The sequence below is a fragment of the Apodemus sylvaticus genome, chromosome 14, assembly GCF_947179515.1.
Source record: "Apodemus sylvaticus chromosome 14, mApoSyl1.1, whole genome shotgun sequence".
Classification (NCBI taxonomy): domain Eukaryota; kingdom Metazoa; phylum Chordata; class Mammalia; order Rodentia; family Muridae; genus Apodemus; species Apodemus sylvaticus.
In genome coordinates, this window is record NC_067485.1 from 5,203,623 (window position 1) to 5,221,857 (window position 18,235).

Genomic DNA, 18,235 nt, shown 5'->3' on the forward strand with positions numbered 1-18,235 from the left:
CCAATTCACCTCACTACAAAATATTAAAAAGATAGTAACATTCTAAGCAATCACTTGTGGGAATTACTGCTTACAGAGCGAACAGGAAAGAACACACTGCCTTCCTCTGCTGGTGGGATTGCACTGCACCTCCCTGTAGTCTTGTTATCCTACACTAACGGAAATGCAAATTCTTTGTAACTAATTGGATCTCATTGAGGGTACATGCACAGTGTGTAGTTATGTGCAAAAAGGTTTTTAAAAGTATGCATTTCCTGTAATTACAACTTTTAATTACTATCCAAAGTGTGCAGATAGTGCAGGGTTAGTATATATGCTTAACTTTAAAAAATATTATTAGAAACATGACTGGTGAAATGTTTGATAAATACCAGATAAAAACAAATGTGTAATTGTAGCATCTGTAAATTGAATTTAAACTATTTTTTAAAATTAACATTTAGGATTTAGAATTTGAAGCCAGTTGAGTATACTGATGGCATGTTAATAGTACAGTTTTTTTAAAATAAATAAATAAATAAAAACATTGTAAGTGTTAAAACATCATTAGTTATTTCCAGAGCTGCTTACCCTAACCTTGTCCAGTCTCCTGGTCTTATGTTACTGTTGTAAAAGTATTTCAGAGTTGTATGTATGTGTGTGTGTGTGTGTGTGTGTGTGTGTTACTGCTGTGTGTTATGAAGAAGAGTTAGTTACTCCTAGTTCTACAGTTTCTTTAGGACCTTGAGAGCTCCTTGGTGGACCTCTCAGTGTACACAGCCTAACTCTCAGTCTCAGGGACTGTGAGGAGCGTCACGTGACCTTTCAGATTTGTGATCCCCTAATCTTAAGTACATGACTTTGAATCAGGAAGAAAGCAATAATTGTGAAAATGATATTTATCCCCATGGCCTAGTTGTAAATAACTTGGATACAAAGGATTTCAGAGGGTTATTCTGTAATCTACAGAATGTTGAGCCAATGGAAAGCCTCAGGAGATGTCTTGGTGCCTTGGTTTTGCTGTTAGACATGGACCTGAGTCTCTAAAAAACAATTCAAGTCTCTTACTGGCCAGAAAAGCATCAAGGTTCTACATTTTCCTATGGAAATGGATGGCAAGTTCACATAACATATTTTGGGAATTTCTATAGGAGTCAGAATTTTATTTTCTAAAATTTATTAAAAAATGGTTTTAAACATAATAAACAAAACATAAACATTCAAGGTTTGTACTTTAGCATGTTTATATATAGCTAACTCTTTGGACTGGTGTCTTGTTATAATGAAGCTTTTACTTTTTTTTAAACTGATTTTAGGAATTAACTAAAATTTTGTTTGACAAAATCCATCTAGGAGGTACAGTACTGTGTAATTGTTGTGATTTTTCTTGTGAATCTTACGAGGCTATCCTGATGTTTTTAAGGCGTGGCTACGGCAGGAATATTTAGGTAATAGTTTTGCTGCAGACTTGTTCGGTTAGACCTTGCAGTCTGAGAGAGACCGGTTTGCATACTCTGGGTAGCATTTTGTCAGAGGACTGTGGCTGGGCATAGCAGATTTGGATGTATTAGCTAGTCAACCTAATAACCCTGTACAGACTGTATTGATTTTCCAGGAGAGAGTTTATGAACTAAATAAACTTGGGGTTGGTGTCTTAATAAATTGCTTCTCTCAGTCTGTCACATTTAGTTATGGAGCTGTGCAGTTTAGGGGGAAAAAAGGCTAATTCCGTTACAGATTGTTCACAGCAGGGTCTCCAAATTAGCCCTTTGTTTTGTAATGCCACCTTGCTTGGGCTCGCTTTGAGCACATTTCTCAGTTTTGCCCTGATGAGTTGCAACACTGATAATGTGGCTGATGATCTTTCATTGATTTCACTATAACTTGCTTGTCTGATAATTGATCCGTTGCTGAGCCTCTAGTTAATTATATCGGCTTTGACATGGCCCAATTCATGGGGAATTTCAAGTCTTGCAGAAGAACAGCTTTAATAAAAGAGTCTATTACTGCAGGTGCTTGCTGCTGCATGCCAGTTGATTTTTGTGTTGTGGTGTGGTATGGTGTGTGTGTGTGTGTGTGTGTGTGTGTGTGTGTGTGTGTGTGTGTGTGTTCGTTCGTTCGTTCGTGCCTGCATGTGTGGGGGTTAGGGGAAATACCTGGGAAAGAAGAGGACCTCAGAACTGAGAAAAAGGGGTGGGGCTGGAAAAATAGGAAGAGGGAGTGAGGGAGAGTGGGGAAGGAGGGGGAAGGACTAGGAGAGAGGGAGAGGAAGCAGAAGAGGCCAGAGAGGCCATGCAGGCAGAGGATACAACAGTGCTTGAGGGGAGCAAGGAGGAAGCTTGCTGTTGACAGTGTCCTTAAGCCTCCCACAAATAACAGCCATTAGTGGGAAGGTCAGGAGCTGAGCAGGCAGCTTGACTGAGGCACTGAGTGCCACTTGAGAAATCAAGAGGCTAGCAAATTTTAGAGGGAGTTAAGTGGGTAATAGCAGTAAAGGTACAGTCACTGTTGGCAATTGACTCGTAGGGGCTTTTCCCGCCCCCCCCCTCGAAAGAATATTTTTATTGACCACAGGTGGACTTAATATATTTTAAGGCAACAATTCTTTGGGTTCTTGTTCGTCTCCTTTCAGATATTGAATTTGCTTCTTTTGAGACTTTTTGTGCTTAATGGTGGTGAACTGGAGGGAAGTTTAACAGAAAAGCTTTCAGGAGATGTCAGTTCTAGAAGGGAAGGCACATTTGTGTCAACATAGCGTACGGTTGCTCATCTTTTCTCATTGTCCACTAATGACACAGGCTGCCATCGAAACACTTTTCTGTTTCTTTTGTTGTTTCTGAGAGGAAGGTTTATTGTTATTCTTTCGTTAAGAAGGAGCGAACAGAGTGCTACATTTGTCCTTAGTATTTGTAAGTGGCTGAAGATTAATGTTCCTTACATTTTAAGTTTAGGAAGGATGGCTTTTTCCTGCTGACTACTTTTATGAGATGGCATGAATTTAGCTTTCCATTTTGAAGTTACAATGTTTATGTACAGTGGATTTTTTTCAGTTCTGCTTTTTCCATAAATAAGGGAGATAAATACTATCTAACAAATGGTTGTTTTGTTTTAAAACTGGTTTAATTAAAAATATGACCTGCTATCAGGGTTATATTTCATCAGGCAGGGAAACATTATAGAATTTTCCATAGAGGTCCTAAATGAAAAATGGCATTTTTATATGCATTACTTTTTGCCTGAAATAGGACAGGTTTCTTTTTTTCTTCACCTTTTACCCTGTTTTTTTTTTTTTTTTTATGATTTAAAAGGTTGATGTAGATGTCTTACCTGAGAACTTTAACAAAGGATTTTATTCTGCATGTGAGCTTTAAGAAAAGGTATTCATTTTTCTTCTCTTCCTTCAGTGGCTCTTTACTTAACCTTCCATTTGGTAATTAATGGCCTGAGGTGCTGGGTATTAAATGATATATATTTATTTTTGCATATGTTTAGTGTACATCTTCCATGTTTAACTGGTAGCTTTGCTTGTTCACCCTTTATAATATAAGGTCAAATCTCTGTATGTTATTTTCCCTATGAGTTTATATGTGGTTATAAATAGCCCCAGCATTACGGTGTGACTTGTGGCAGCTAATATTTAAAAAGCCACTGAGCAAACTTTATGTTCTCCTCCAGATGAATACTTCACTTGCTTCCAGTTTAATTAAAAATATTTAAGTGTCATAGTTTTGCAAGTGTTAAAGAAAGGACTGGTGCTGGATATAACATGTTACAGCAGAAAGCATTGTTGGCGAAAATTCCCAGGGAAGAGCCCTAGCTTTCCCTGGCCTTGTAGATGGTGGTCATGGCAGTCCGTGGAGTATGCATCAGTGTGTGTCTATCTGTGTATCTGGAGGGGGGTTAGTACAGTGTCATTTGGTGCCTGACAGTGGAACAGTGCAGTTGACTCCTAGCTCTGCTGTCCAATGACATGCAGTGGCTGAGGGTTTGAAGCTGATGGTTGGGTCTCCAGTGCTGCCTAGGCACCTGACAGGCAGCTGTTAAACTGAGCAGAGGCAAGCTAGGGGAGTCACAATCTATGCATAAATGATAGGGATATCTGTGCAGAAGGTGCGAAGGAAACTCTGACCGCCCCCTTCCCAAATGAAATGCCCAGTTCAGCCAGCTTCTTACCTACACTGTACTCCTGCTACTGGCTGCCAAGAAGCTCAAAAAATCCACCTTCACTTTTCATTCAGAAGAGGCAGAAGTGGATGTGAGAGAAAGAGACACACAGAGAGACAGAGAGCCAAAGACAGCAAGAGACTTGACTTTAAGAGACTCCTGTACTGACAACTCCATGCAGTTTGGAACCAGAACGACTGCGGCTGAACCAGGGTTCATGGGGACATGGCAAAACGCTGATACTAACCTCTTATTCAGAATGTCCCAACAGGTAAGTTACTTTTTCTTTCATTTTTTTTTAAAGAAACCTCGAGTTGTTATGTGCCCTTTTCTTCCTGCTACTTTTCTTTCTAAATGTTTTTGAAATTAAATATATATATATATATATATATATACATATATATATATATATATTGTCATTTCTGTGTTACTGGAATGTGCAGTGTTACTTCATGGCTTCCCCAAGGGCTCTTTAAGGAAAAGGGGGGAAAAGACATCGAAGTTAGAGAAAGCAAAGGCATTTGTTGCAAAGTTTCACCGTGTGCAGCCTGAGCCCTGCCTTAATTTATTTCTTTGTTTCCCGCGAAAAAGAGAAAAAGCCACTCAACAAATGTATCTTTCTGACTGTGAAAGACTTGGTCAAAGTGTCTGCTGTCTCGAAGTAGGTCTTGCAACTGAACAGTCATAAAGAGCAGGCCCCTCACAGCAGCGGGTTTGACTTCTGGTGTCTAGAGCAGCTGGACTCAGACCCGAGCGAGGCTGTGCAGGCTTCCCTGCTGGCCGGGTCAAGCTGAAGGGCGGCAGGCTGCACTCAGGCTTGCTCTCGGCCTCCGTTCCGGCTCTAGGTGGCTCGGTGCCTTCGCTCTCCCCTGTGCTCCCCTGGCCCCGGCGCAGCCAGCTCTGCTTGCCACCCGCCAGCCGCCCGCCGCCCGGCACGGTGCACTCACACTCGGCGAGGCCCCTGCGTTCTCCCAGAGCCACTTCTTGTTCAGCCACCGCTGGCAGCTCAGCTGCTGCCCTGCTGGGAGAGCTGCCAGGAGAGCGCCAGGGCAGCAGTGGACAGATCATTAATCACCTGTAGCCCTCCATACCAAGTGCTCGGTGATTTGCGCCCTGCAGGCCCGGCTCCTCTTGCACAATTGCAGGCTCTCAGGCTCCCCGAGGGAGCGAGGGTAAGAGGAGGCAAAGGGGAAACAACCCAGAAACTTTCCTCTTGGACTGTGCTCAAGTGAGGGAGGGAAGTTCCCTTGGTGCCTCCCTCCTAGACACTTGCTTTTCAGAAGCCTACACCAAACCCATACAAAGCAAGAGTTAGTTTATCTTCCATGCAGCACCAAAGTAGTACTAACACATATACTGGGATGTTAAGTAGATGGCAGTTGTTTAAAGATTGGTCTTGCCCCACTCGTTTAAAATAATTGCAACTGCTCTTGTGTATGTAAGAGTTGGCGGAAATTGAATACTTTGGGGTAGATTTTAAAATGTTTGGTAATGAAATAAAACTACTTTCAAGGCTGTAAACTGCCACAAGTTTAGAAATAACAATTGCCAAAGAAAGTGCATAAAGTCCGGCTCTTGAACATTTAATTGGTAAACAGTTTTATCAGCCAGTTTTAGATAGGAGAAATGTGTTTGAATAAGGTGTATTTGACATCCTGTAGAGGGACCCTGATAACTGCTGATCCAGTAAGCTGGGGTTTAAATGCAATCAACATAAGCCCAGTAAGCAACTCTTTATGCAATCCTTTTATTTTTTCCCCCACACTGAAAAGTTCCTTTCTTGTCTGACAGAGATGCTGCTTGTCTCTGCAGAACACTTTTCGAGATGTTTTTCTGAAGCACTTTTCTGTCTGGGTGGCTCTCTTGTGGTTGTAACAGAGTGTGTTTTCACTAACCTTAGAATCTAATAACTTGTGCCCCACTTTAAAATTTAGATATCACCAATCTGGGTTTTCCTTGAGTCGTGTGTATGTACATGCATGCTGTGAAAGGTTAGATTGCTTTAGGTTTTTCCATCTAGTGAAAAAAGAGTTAATAAAACAGATAGAGATAATGATCAATTGATAAATGGCTATTGAACCACATAGATGTGTTAGATTGCTACTTTGGCACGAGCCCATTTCCAAGTAGATTTGCATCTAAGGAGACTTTAAGTGATGCAAAACATTTAGGACTAAAAGAAATTAAAGCAAATTACATAAAAATAGGTCAGAATTAGGAAAATAATTTAAATTCCTCATAGAGAAACTTGTATAATCAGCTCACCATGGTGTTTTCTGTGTGTTTGCTTGTGTACCTGTATGAATGTATGTGGACTGTGAGCCTTGGTGCCTGTGAGAATAGACACAGGGAAGGCCTTTATGCTTAATGAACAGATTATGACACAGAACACTATGACAAAGGATGAAAATCACAAACTTAAAAAGTATTGTAAATCACCCATTTAGCTGTAGTTTGTTATTATTTTTTTGTGTTGTTGTTGTTGTTGTTTTGGTGTTATTAGTGATGCTTAGCTTCCCATTTACTTTCATAGTTACTAAATGTTTACCTTTTGTGCATTTTGGAAGTCATCTAAGAAGAGTATATGTTTACATGTGTAGATGTGCTTTTTTTTCTCTTTCAAGATGCCATTTCAGAGTGTGTAGTCTTAAATTCAAAATCTGCCTAAATATAAGCCTGTGCTGTGCATGCCTAATGTTTTTGTTTTCCTTATGGGTCAGCAGTGCTGGTTCAGTGTGAGTGGGACAGAGTGTGTGCATGGGGGATGGGGTAGGGGGAGGGAATGATTCCTGAAATGCTCTCTTAAAAGTCAACAGTTTTGAAGAATAATAGTTTCAATATCCACATTAAGCCACCTTTTGCTAAAGATAAAAAGGTTTTTTTTTCTAATTTAATCAAATATGTACAATTCTATATATATAATTGTTTAGGATAAAAGAGGCTTTTCTGCTTGATTATTTTAATCTCTGAGTAAAAATTTAGCTCATAGAGTGAATGAAATCTTTTAAGTACAGTTTTTCACAGTTTTCTATAGTAGAATAAAAATTAATATTTCCTTGACTATCTTGTTAAGCATTGGACAAAACTGACTACTAGAGCCAGTAAAAGATGCTTAAAGACTAAGCTATAGAGAACTCACCACATATGATGTTAGCGACAGAAAAATGTATGCTTGGGAATCTGATGAACGCTGAAGTTGAATAATCTAGGTCTGTGTCTTCTAAACGTAAGCTAGGCAGAGGCATGGAGCAATCTGTATCTTGCATTTCCCCTGAACAAAGTTAGATTTCCTTAACTGTAAATCTTTCCTTTATCTAACATTAGCAAATGATTTGACTCAGACTCAGTGGAGTTAAGTCTGTTCCCCTTAAAGCTTTAAATGGGACTTCCTGACTTCATTTCCCTACCTTACACTATTTTCCCTAAAATCAAAGATTATTCCTCTAAAAATCAATATGATTTGTTGTTGTTATTCTTGTTTAGAAAAATAATATTTTCTTGTAGCAAGATACTTGAGAGGTGTAGCTGTTGACTTTTGTAACTGAGAGTTCTGGATTCAGTTATGAATTGATAATGTCCAAAACCATTTTCTCCTTTTCCTTATCTCTTAAAACCTCAAAGGTTATTTTTCTCAGGATACTCTCTTAAGGTGTTGTTAAAAAGAGAGACGGGGGTGGTAGGAGAAAGGAGCTTGCTTTTGGAAGGTTGTTTTGTTTTTTTTAAATCATACTTTGAAAGCTGTTTTTTCTACATAATTTGTACGTTTGTGTATTTGAGAAAGTAGCAAATAAAATCCTTATAGCTTCCTCTAAGAGCGGGTATAGTTCGATCTAACTGAAATCTTTTTAAGAAATGACACTGTACAGATAATGGTGATAGTGTACTTTTCCCATATTACCAGAGGTGTTTATACCTTTTATTATTGCTCAGGTATACTTAACCTGTTTCAAATAAAATGCAGATCCCTTAATAAGGTCTCTTTTCAGAGTAGAGTGAGATACCAAGTTAGAATTATAAATGACGCCTTGCATCATTATGGAGTAATTTAGGATTCACCCAATGATGTAACAAAATTAACAACATAATTTCATTGTGAAACTGTGTTTTATTAAAGAACAACTGTCTGACATTCTTTTACAGTTGCTTTATTTAACTTCATGCAAATATTATTAGTAGTGACATTTTTCTGTTGTGTATTAGATTCTCTCATTAGCATGATGTGTTAGTTATCACCAGAGAAATCATTTCCTAGATAGGTGAGGGACAAAATCGAGAAAGCTAAAAATTATATCAGTTATTTACATTACTACTAGACCATCTGCTCACCAGAGATATGACAGAGTAAACTTTTTGACTAGTATAAAACCTAGCACTTCTGAGAAATGATTAAAAGATATATAAGAAATATATAATAATATTTTTGGAAATCATTTACAAGAGTGCTCAATACAAATTTTTCTTCCAGTAGTCTTTTAGTATTTTCAATTCATGAGGACAAACACAGTTCCAGTCATAGGATTTGTAGTCAAACTGGAAATGATGTGTGTTTTCTTTTCTGGTTTCTAACCCTCCAAAAAAAATTTGAACATCTCTAACAATTTTAAAGATTCATATATAGTATTTCTTGTTTGCCGCATATCTAAAATATGTGCTGTGGGTGGCTTGGTTGTTCTTTGAAGTTCTTGCAATATATTTTTATTCTAAAGCTTCTCCTCAAAACTGGACGCATCCCTTTTACATATGATGAATAGTCTTATTTAATCAGAGCTAGGAGGAAGGCAGTTGATAGTTAATGGCCTTTGAAAATGACTTTCATTGTGAGGCAGCATCCATTTCTAGGTTTCCCTCTCTATTTTTTCTCTCTTCCTTTTTAGTATTTCCTTCTTATAGTTGGTGTATTTGGGTAATAACAACTTACTTAAAAAGGATTAACTTGACAAAACTTACCTTTATGTTAAAATAGGTGTTTATATTTGGTGGCAAATAGTTTTAGCTAGTTGAATTAGCATGCTGCCACCTCTCAGTTCCTCTAACTTGAGAGATGATGTGCTTTATTTTGAACTGTTAATGATAGGTACATATTGAAATTAAAATGTAAGCCTTGACATTCACTTTAATACTGTAGCACACAAGTAGGAATATTTGGATAATTGTCATAGCAGTATTGGATTAGAAATCGTGATAAAGAGGTGAATCCCTGTGTGTCAGCCTTTACTTCCAACTTGGTGTGAACATACAGTCCTCACTAACAGTTCTGCATACTGTATGATGAAATGGGAATGGCGTAGGCCTTGTATGTATGATATTCCACGTGTGAGTTATTGTAATGAAACATGTACAAATAGATCCTCAGATGTGTATACATGCGAATAAAGTCACTCACCAATTTAAAGCTTATTTCCAACACATAGCACTTCAAATGAATTTAAGCATAGTTTGGATCATTTTGAAATTACTTCTTTCAATATCTCTGTTATCTGTAACCAAGTAGCTTTATGGAAATTGATTAATGTAACAGGACAGACATAGGCTTCCACCACAACATAGCGTCCTACGCCTATGTCAGGGATAAGCGCCATGACGATTCTTCCTTTGCTAATTAGATGCTGAGAAAGACATCTCTGGGAAGTTGGGACAAACATGAATGGGTCACAGCCAAGGCAGGATTGCAAGGATTCCAGTGATAGTGAAAGCATTCAAGTTTGTCAGGTCGCTGTGACACAGGAGCTGATTCCAAAGGAACAGCCCGTTACAGATAGTGAGATGGCGTCACATACTTCAGTGAAAAACAAAACCCTAGGGTTTCTTCTTTTCCAACTTACACATTGCACACACTTATTTAAAGGGAGACACAGTGGACATGGCTCTGGTCAGTCTTCAGTTAGCATGTAGGTAATGCCTGTCAATAGCTAACTTGGTAATGTGGAATATATATAAAGTATAAGGAGAGGAAATTGGAACTTGCCTTTGCCTTTACCCTGCATTCATAAGTGAACTATGGTGGTTAAATTGTTTTTGGTGTGAACTCCTTTCCCCCAGAGTATATATAGAGAACTCTGTGCAGTAAGGAAAACTGAATTGGTGAATCACGGGAATACCTTTTTCAGTGAAACCCATTTTTCTCTAGAACTTACTGTTCTTTGTTATTGAAGGAACATTGGATATAACTGCCCCAGGAGTTCTTTCCTTTGGAAGGTTTGGCATCTAATGTGTGGAAGCATGGGCTTTGTTCCATGTGCAGACATGCTCGTGCCTTTCATGACACATGTTTGCTGGTCACTAACCACGGTTCTCCAGGCTTTGGCCAGAAGAGTGTTTAGGGTTGTAGGAAATGATTGATGTCACACACATCTGCCAGAGCTGATGCCATTCTTATTTGCAGAAGAGCAGCTGGTGTCCACATTTTGCGTGGTTCCCCTCATCAACTGAAGCACCTGGGATTAGAGGCAAGAGGAGTCAAATACCCTTTGGAGGAACTTTGACTTCTAATAAGCTTAAGAGAAGTAAAGGAAGAGGGGCAGAGCAGGAACAGCAGCCTTTAGGTTCTGTTGTATAAACAAAACAAAAAGCAGGAGTATCTTAGAAGACAAACTGATAAAGAATACAGAGTGAAACAGGATGGAAAAATTATCCTGGGAAAAAGAAGGAGTATGTGCTATGACATCACTAAGATGGTGTGGGAGCTGTGACTGCGGCCCACAGTTACCCCTGAGCCTTTCCTGTACCATGTCTCCCTCCCTGGGCTTAAAAGGAAGTTTAGAGAATAGGAAAAAAAAGTATTGATTTTTTTTTTTAATTTGTACCTTCCATGTCGGAAACCTCACACATTTCATAGTGTACGCTCGCTCCACCTTCCAGTGTAACACTTATGACTGGACTTGGCATGGGTGAGGGCAGAGTACTGGGTCCTCTCGATGGGACACAGCGCACAGCGTTTTGTGCCATGGTGTGTGGGGGATGAGAGAGCGTTGTCTCCTTCTGCAGTCAGAGCCCTCCTTAATGGGAGTACTACAACTCCTTAATGGGAGTTGCCTAACTCAAACCAGGGAGTTCAGAAATCAAATTCTCCACTTATTAATCATCATTCTAATTAAGAAAAAGAATTGATCCTTTAACAACAATATAATATCTTTTTGTTTTCCTTTAATTAAGTCCATCAGTTTTTCATTTCTCTCTATAAAGGAAGAATAATGTTAAATTGTAGGAAGTTACTTATTGAAACCACTGATGTGATTCCCTTGAGCACCGCTGACATCTTATTTATCCATGCTTAGGAACTGTAATGCTACTTTGCTGCTACCTTTAGTGTTTGGATCAGAGAGGGGTGTTGAGTTATGACTCCTGTGCCTGTTTGGCTGATAGACATTTACCTAATAGCCTTAGTACAAGGTTAGTTTGTTCTTATTCCCCGATTCCTCTTTCTTAAACTTCATTTCTCTCTTCTACCTTCGCTTCTCCCATTATACAATTGCTTCCTTAGTTTTACTGCCTCTCTTTTGCCTAATGCAAAGGAATTAAAATGTGCTTGAAAGTAACAACTATTGAATCAGGTATCCTTTTGCCAATCTGTCATTTTGATAAGTTCAGGAATGTGATGCTATCCTCACATACAAACATGTCGGTGAAGGGACTATCCTTGTTTTACTGCAGGTGAGTGTTTTAAATCAGGGTTGGCCGTGCACCTAGGTCTTGTCACTCAGAGGTGCTACTGATAGATGTTCAGTTTGACCCTTAACCTGTATGAGAAAGATGGAGGCAAAGAAAATTTGCTTTCTTTTCTCTAGAAGCTGTCTTAGTTTATCATTTTATATACTTGGACTTAACACCACACAAGAATATCTTCTTAGAAGTAGGAAAAGCTATAAAGAACAGGGTGACTATCAGGAGATGTGACCGAGGTCAACTGCAGCTAAAAGCTCAGACTTTGAAAGGAACAATCGAAATGATAGCAGGGCCAGAATAAACACACTATTAAGAAACATATTTAAAACATATGTCCTACATGTGGGATTCATCATTGTTTATGTATGTAATACATTTAACTCATTGTCTTAAAAAGGCATGGAGATTGTTAAAAATATCAAGAACAAAAACATTTGTGTAAATTGGAAAGATAAAACTTCTAGTATTTACCTGTGTGCTTGTATGTGACTGCTGTGGATTTTTTCAACTTTATTAAGGTGGCTATTGGTTCTCCAGACAATTCTTTAGGATTTACACTTGATGATCATTGCATCTGAACTGGGGGTTTGAAAAGAAAAACTTCAGGATAATGAGTATTTTACCTGACAAAATAATTACTTTCAGCTGGCTTAACATAATAACAAAACTAATGTTAAAATGAGAATCTCCATTAGCAGAGTTTTGATAATGTTTCTTCTCTCCTTCCATTACAATTAAAAGCAAGGAAGATATCACTGAGGTATGCCATTAGGATGGCTGTGTGGGACACCTGAGTAGGCCTGAGCACAGAAAACTGCCCACTGATATGCCCTCTGCCAGTTCTAGAGGGCAGTGGATCAGGGTTGCTGCTTTGTAAGATGCTATGACATTACGTTATGATTATATTCATGAGAGTTTCCCTTCAGTGATGACCCCTGGAAGCATGATGATTTTTGACTTCCTGTCGAACCTAATGCAGACTCAGCTAGGTTACTAGGACAATATGCAATACTGTTTTTTCTTTGTCATTTTTTAATATATAAAGATAGAGTTTCAGATAGAACTGAAACTGAAGTCCTTCTCTGGACTTTAGGGACAAAGTCTTATTGCTTTTCTATAGAAAATGTCACAAATCTAGTATTGCCATGCAGTTGTACACTTATACTACATGATATGTAGACAAAGAGGCAGTGTAGGACTGTTAGATTGTCTGGTAGAAGGCATTTACATTATTTATTTTGGGAATGTTGAGGATTTGTTTATAGCTGCCTCAAACACAAGGAGTATATGAGTCTACATACAGAAGGAGCACCACAGCCAAGCGTCCCCACTAGAGATAGGATGGTGCTTTAGATTATGTACCTTTGCGTTCCTAAGCATGTTCCTCCCTCCTGTGCTGTGCGTGAACATAGAGCTTTGCCTCAGAGATAGAAGCCTAGCTTTTTTAATGAAGCCAGCTGTCATTGATTGAGAACTGGTGTGGTTGTTTCTTGTTTTGTGAATGGCCATTTTCACCAACCACAGAACTGCCGTTTTCTAGAAGCAACTGTCATGTTTTTAAGCTTTAAATTCCAAGTAAAAATTAAACTAAGAAAGAGACACCACATTGAGATGTGAGCTCACACCTGTGATGTCGTGCTTTTTCCCTTAACAGCTATCTTGCCTTGTTGTCCTGAAGACCTTTGATAAGTAATCATGGGAGGTAGTGTATCTTAAAATATGTTGCCAGTGCTGTTATGTGCTAAGCAGTATATGATGGAGAAGAGTTTTCTTATTTCTGCTTTATTTGTGATCTTTATTGTATGTTATGTAAAAGGGAGGGTAGGGAGTGTCAGCCGTCCAGCATCTGGAAGGGCTCCTTGAGGAGCAGCCTGGAAACCAGAGCCCTGGCTTCCTACAGGTGAGATGTGTTATGGGAATAAAGGCCTCATGCTTTTAATGAACCCAGCCTGCCTGTCAGCTTGGTTTTTCCATGTACCATTGTTGTTCAAATAAGAAAAAGAAAGTGTTCACAGCCTGTGGTGAGATTACAGTAATAGAAATGAAGTGTTAATCTGTTGATAGGAAGCACATCCCATATCCTGCATCCCGGCCACATTCCCACATGTATAATATATTCCAGGTTCTCTCATGACCAGGGAAGCCTGGATGTTCATTATATTAAAAACACTCCTTTGTTGAAAGCAAGAAGTTGGCTGCTCTGACTTTGGGTAAATAGCTACTCTATACAATTTCTTAATAAAGCAATGGCTCCTGGCCTCTGAAGATTCTGATAACCTGCTGCTCCTATGCCTGCCTGCTCTGCATGTCTGCAGAGTGTCCCTATTACCCTAACTGGAGCCTGCCCTAGGACACCCTTTTGTAGGAATTAGTGACAAAGGGCGGGAAAGGGGGAGTTAAAGGACAACAGTATTTTTCTCTGTTTCATTAAACATTAATTAAACATTCATTAAACATTCATTAGTCTGTTTATTTTTCATCTTTTAAAACAGTACATTATAAAAATCCATCAAGCTTGGGACATTGTATGTGTAGTTATGTTATATTATGACGTCAGCCTGAAGGGTTATTAGGGGTACCTAAAGGCTTTGAGCATCAAGGGGGATTTTCTTTTGTCTTTTCTTTATAAAGCTATTTTGGAATAATAGAGGAAGAAAATGTTTTTCTAGAACTATTATTTTAATTTTCTACTGTTAATCACTAATTATTAAAGAAATATACTTATAAAAATGAAACCATAGACTTACAAAATGAGATAGGGTCAGTCCTACACTCTAGCAAGGTGTTTTAAAGAAGAAAGTGGTGAACCCTGGTTCAAGGCTCTTTATATTAGAGTGTCAATTTAAGAGGCATCTTCAGAAATGATGTAGAAAGAAGTGTAAAAGGGGAGGGAAGAGACAAATTAATAAGTGAGTTCCAGGTGTCTGTTTCTAATTGCTTAAATTTCAAACATAATAGAAATTAGGACGAATGTTTCCCATAAGGAATGTATCATTGTCATTTGGGTATCAACTAAAGCCACATTCAGGGTGCCCAGACTTAGCATACTTCCTGTTTTCCTATTCACCTAGGAGTTAAGGAATTCAGTATGATCATTAGGATTTTGTCAACTGTTTCAAGCTATAGGAGTTATTCAGAGTCAAGAAAATTTTGGGGATTAAAGTCTGATTGTGAAGTATATTTAGTGTATATCCAAGGATTTCTTTCTTTAAGGACAATTGAAAGAAAGACCTTTCTCATAGAAAAGGAACATCTCATTTAAATACTCTTTCAAGTGTGTGGCATGATTATAAGCCCGTATGCTATAGGTGATCTAAGTCTTGATACTTTGATACTGTGATACATGACCAGTTGTAGCATACTCAAGAAAGTCTGTTTGGAGATTTAAGATTTTCTTGGCTACAGTAATTAATTAGAGATAACCTGCTTTTAATATGGTTGGATAAAATGATAAGTAGGGCATTTACATTTGTTTGTGAAATTCACTGATAGGTTTAAATGCTTAGATGTTATGGTTGATTGCAAGTTATGAACTGTAAGTAAATATTAGCACTTGCTTTCAGTTGAATAAAAATAGCCAAAGGTTAGAAATGCATGGCGACTTTGTCACGATTTAAAGCAATATGCTTTAAGTAATAGCCATTTTAAAATATGGCATGACTTTTTGAACCCTCAGCAATGACTAGATAAGTGTGTTGTCAGATGTTGCCAATAAAGTGGGACCAGGTAAAGATTGGTGTTTGTCATGGTTTCTGTGCATCTTAAATGTTGATTTTTTTTAACTGTATCTTAAAGTTATATACTATTTTCAATTAGGGTCCATTTTTCACTTAGGTGTATATGATACCTCTAGCAAGGAAGGATAGAAGTGAAGGATCAGGATGCTTGTAGAGCTGAGTAGCAGTTTGTCAGAGCATCCTTCCTAGGCTGCAAGGAAGAATGGGGTTCATCGGAAACCCACATAAAGTCTGATGCATCACTATGTAAGTGTAGGTTATATATTTAAAATTTACTACTTAGATTATTGTTTTATGAAATTGAGTTTTCTTTGCCTCAGAGTTACTTATAACTGGAACAGCTATATTTGGAAGTTAAGTTTGCATCTATTGTCATTCATTATATAAACTCATGAACTATATTTAAATATACATTTTAAGAACTATTTTTAGAACACTTACTTCTTCTTTTTCCCTTTGTTTTCCTTTTTTTTTTTTTGGCAACAATTTCTACAAGCTTTTCTAGAATAGTTATGAAAGTTTAAAGGTCAGTAGTTACCTAAAATGCCCATGTGGAGGTGATGAATATTAAGTTAGTAGAATGGTCTGGGGAAGTCTGTGGGGTCTGTGGTAGACCAGAAAGCTCATCCCTTTAACCACTGAGGTGGCAGCTCTGGGGTCCAGAGAATTGTTGCCAGGTGAGTATGCAGGCCTCCTGGTTGCCAGATCACCTCCTTTCTTTCTTTAATAAGAAGCCAGAAACACAGTTTTTATGTGAAATCTCATGAATTTGAAATCTTGGCAATATATTCAAATATTTAAAAAACTGTGTGGTCCAAAGAAAACTCATCTGCAGGCTATATTCAGCCACTGGCTGCCAGATAGAAACCTCTGGTTTAGATAATATTTTAATGGATGAAGATAATAATTTCATTGCATGTGATCATTCATTGTGGGAATTCCCCACTGGCATGAATTGAGTTCAATTTCCCCCCTGCAATTACAATGAATAAGTTTAGTAAATATATTTCTGCTTTTAGTTAATTTTGATGTATAGCCTTTTCCTTATGATCCTATTCAAAGAAAAAATTCAAATTTATGGACAAATAAAATAATAATAATTATTTAAATACAAGTAGGGATATAAGAATTTTAGAGTTAGAAGTAGGGATATAAGAATTTTAGAGTTAGAGAGAAATAGAAAATTCCTAATTCTGAAAAGAATACCGTGATTTGTGTCAGTAATTGATACAAACAAAAAGCTGAATTCAAGTATAAAGAGCTTTTCACCTCACCTTCAGCAGTGAAATCTAGGCCCTGAATCTTTGTGGGATTGCTATAATTTACCAGTCCCATTGATTATGATGTCATGAGGAGGAGATGGACCACAAGGGGAAAACTTCCCCCTACTAATTTGTGCAAGGCCAATAGTATATCCCTGCTTCAAGAAAACATCATTTATATTGTATAAGCTGAGGCTTTCAATGTCAGTCTATATTTTTTGAAGGGGCTCTTTAAAAGAAATAAGCTACTCATAATTGAAATTCTCCAGGCAAATCAGATATCAACATTTCCAACAGAACAGGTAATTAATTGGTTTGGATTTCAAATTGAAGGTCATCCTGTTATTGATTTTCGTGGGAACAAGAAACAAGAGCGTCTTGTTAAAATAATCTGCAAATGGGACCAAGGTGTACCTTGGGTTCTGCCCTGGGTCTTGTTGATCTCTGTATCTTGTCAGAGTCAGAAACCTTCCAGAAGGGAACCTTCTCTGTAGGAAACACAACAAGCTCCTAAGTCACTTCCAAAACTGCAGAAAAAGCCATGGATTGGAGCAGAGAGCAGATAAGAATGCTTCCAGTCTTCTAGTCAGCCACGTGTCTCGAATCAGGAGTAGATACATCTTGTAATGAAGCGTCTGTCAGTGTGTGGGAAAGTGGGATGCTATGCTCAACAAGTTCCTATCAACACAGCTGTGACTGGATGTTCTGAAACCTTTCAACCGGGAATTAGAGCAAATATCTGTAATACAGGGGAGGGAAGAACTTTAATATTAGATTATTAAAGGGGCTGGAGAGATGGCTCAGAGGTTAAGGGCACTGACTGCTCTCCCGAAGGTCATGAGTTCAATTCCCAGCAACCACATGGTGGCTCACAACCATCTGTAATTGGATCTAATGCCCTCTTCTGGGGTGTCTGAAGACAGAGACGGTGTACTCATATATACATAAAATAAATAAATAAATCTTAGAATAATAAAGGGAACAACTGGAAGAGAAAGTGACACACCCCTTTCAGTATTTCTGGATTTTCTGAAATAACATGAGTTGAATATTTGATAAATAGTTTTGCCATTACCTAAAGTGTGTTTAAAGCCATCCTTTCTCTCTCTGATGTGTTTGTTTGTTTGTTTATTTTTGAGAAAGGTATAGTGTCATATTTAGCTATGTTAACTAGGCAGGGGTATGTTGCAGCTTTCTTTTACAGTTCAAAGTAGAATCCTCCAGAAAGTGCATACAATCACAGGGCAGTTTCTGTTCTCCATGCCCTGGAGCATAATGCTCCTACTTCCAAGTTGACATGTTTCTCTGTAGGCATGACAGTGGCACCAACCTTCTACATTAAGACTTAACATTCCACAGAACAATTTCGTGTTTATTATGAGCTTCAAAGCTGGCACATCCCTAAGAGAATATCAAGTTTAAGCATGTCAC

General features: G+C 38.2%; 1 protein-coding gene across 5 annotated transcripts in view; it reads left to right on the forward strand.

Annotated features, from left to right (window-relative positions):
• Nucleotides 1–18,235, forward strand: part of LOC127664712 (eukaryotic translation initiation factor 5A-1-like) — an 87,044-nt gene that overhangs the window by 11,542 nt on the left and 57,267 nt on the right. For all 5 annotated transcript variants that reach the window (XR_007973228.1, XR_007973227.1, XM_052156840.1 and 2 more), the window contains exon 3: nt 4,218–4,414. Coding sequence is in view for 3 of the 5 variants with exons in the window: in XM_052156840.1 (XP_052012800.1) it covers nt 4,319–4,414 (96 nt within the window). In the remaining 2 variants the exon portion in view is untranslated. The remainder of the gene's footprint in view (nt 1–4,217; nt 4,415–18,235) is intronic.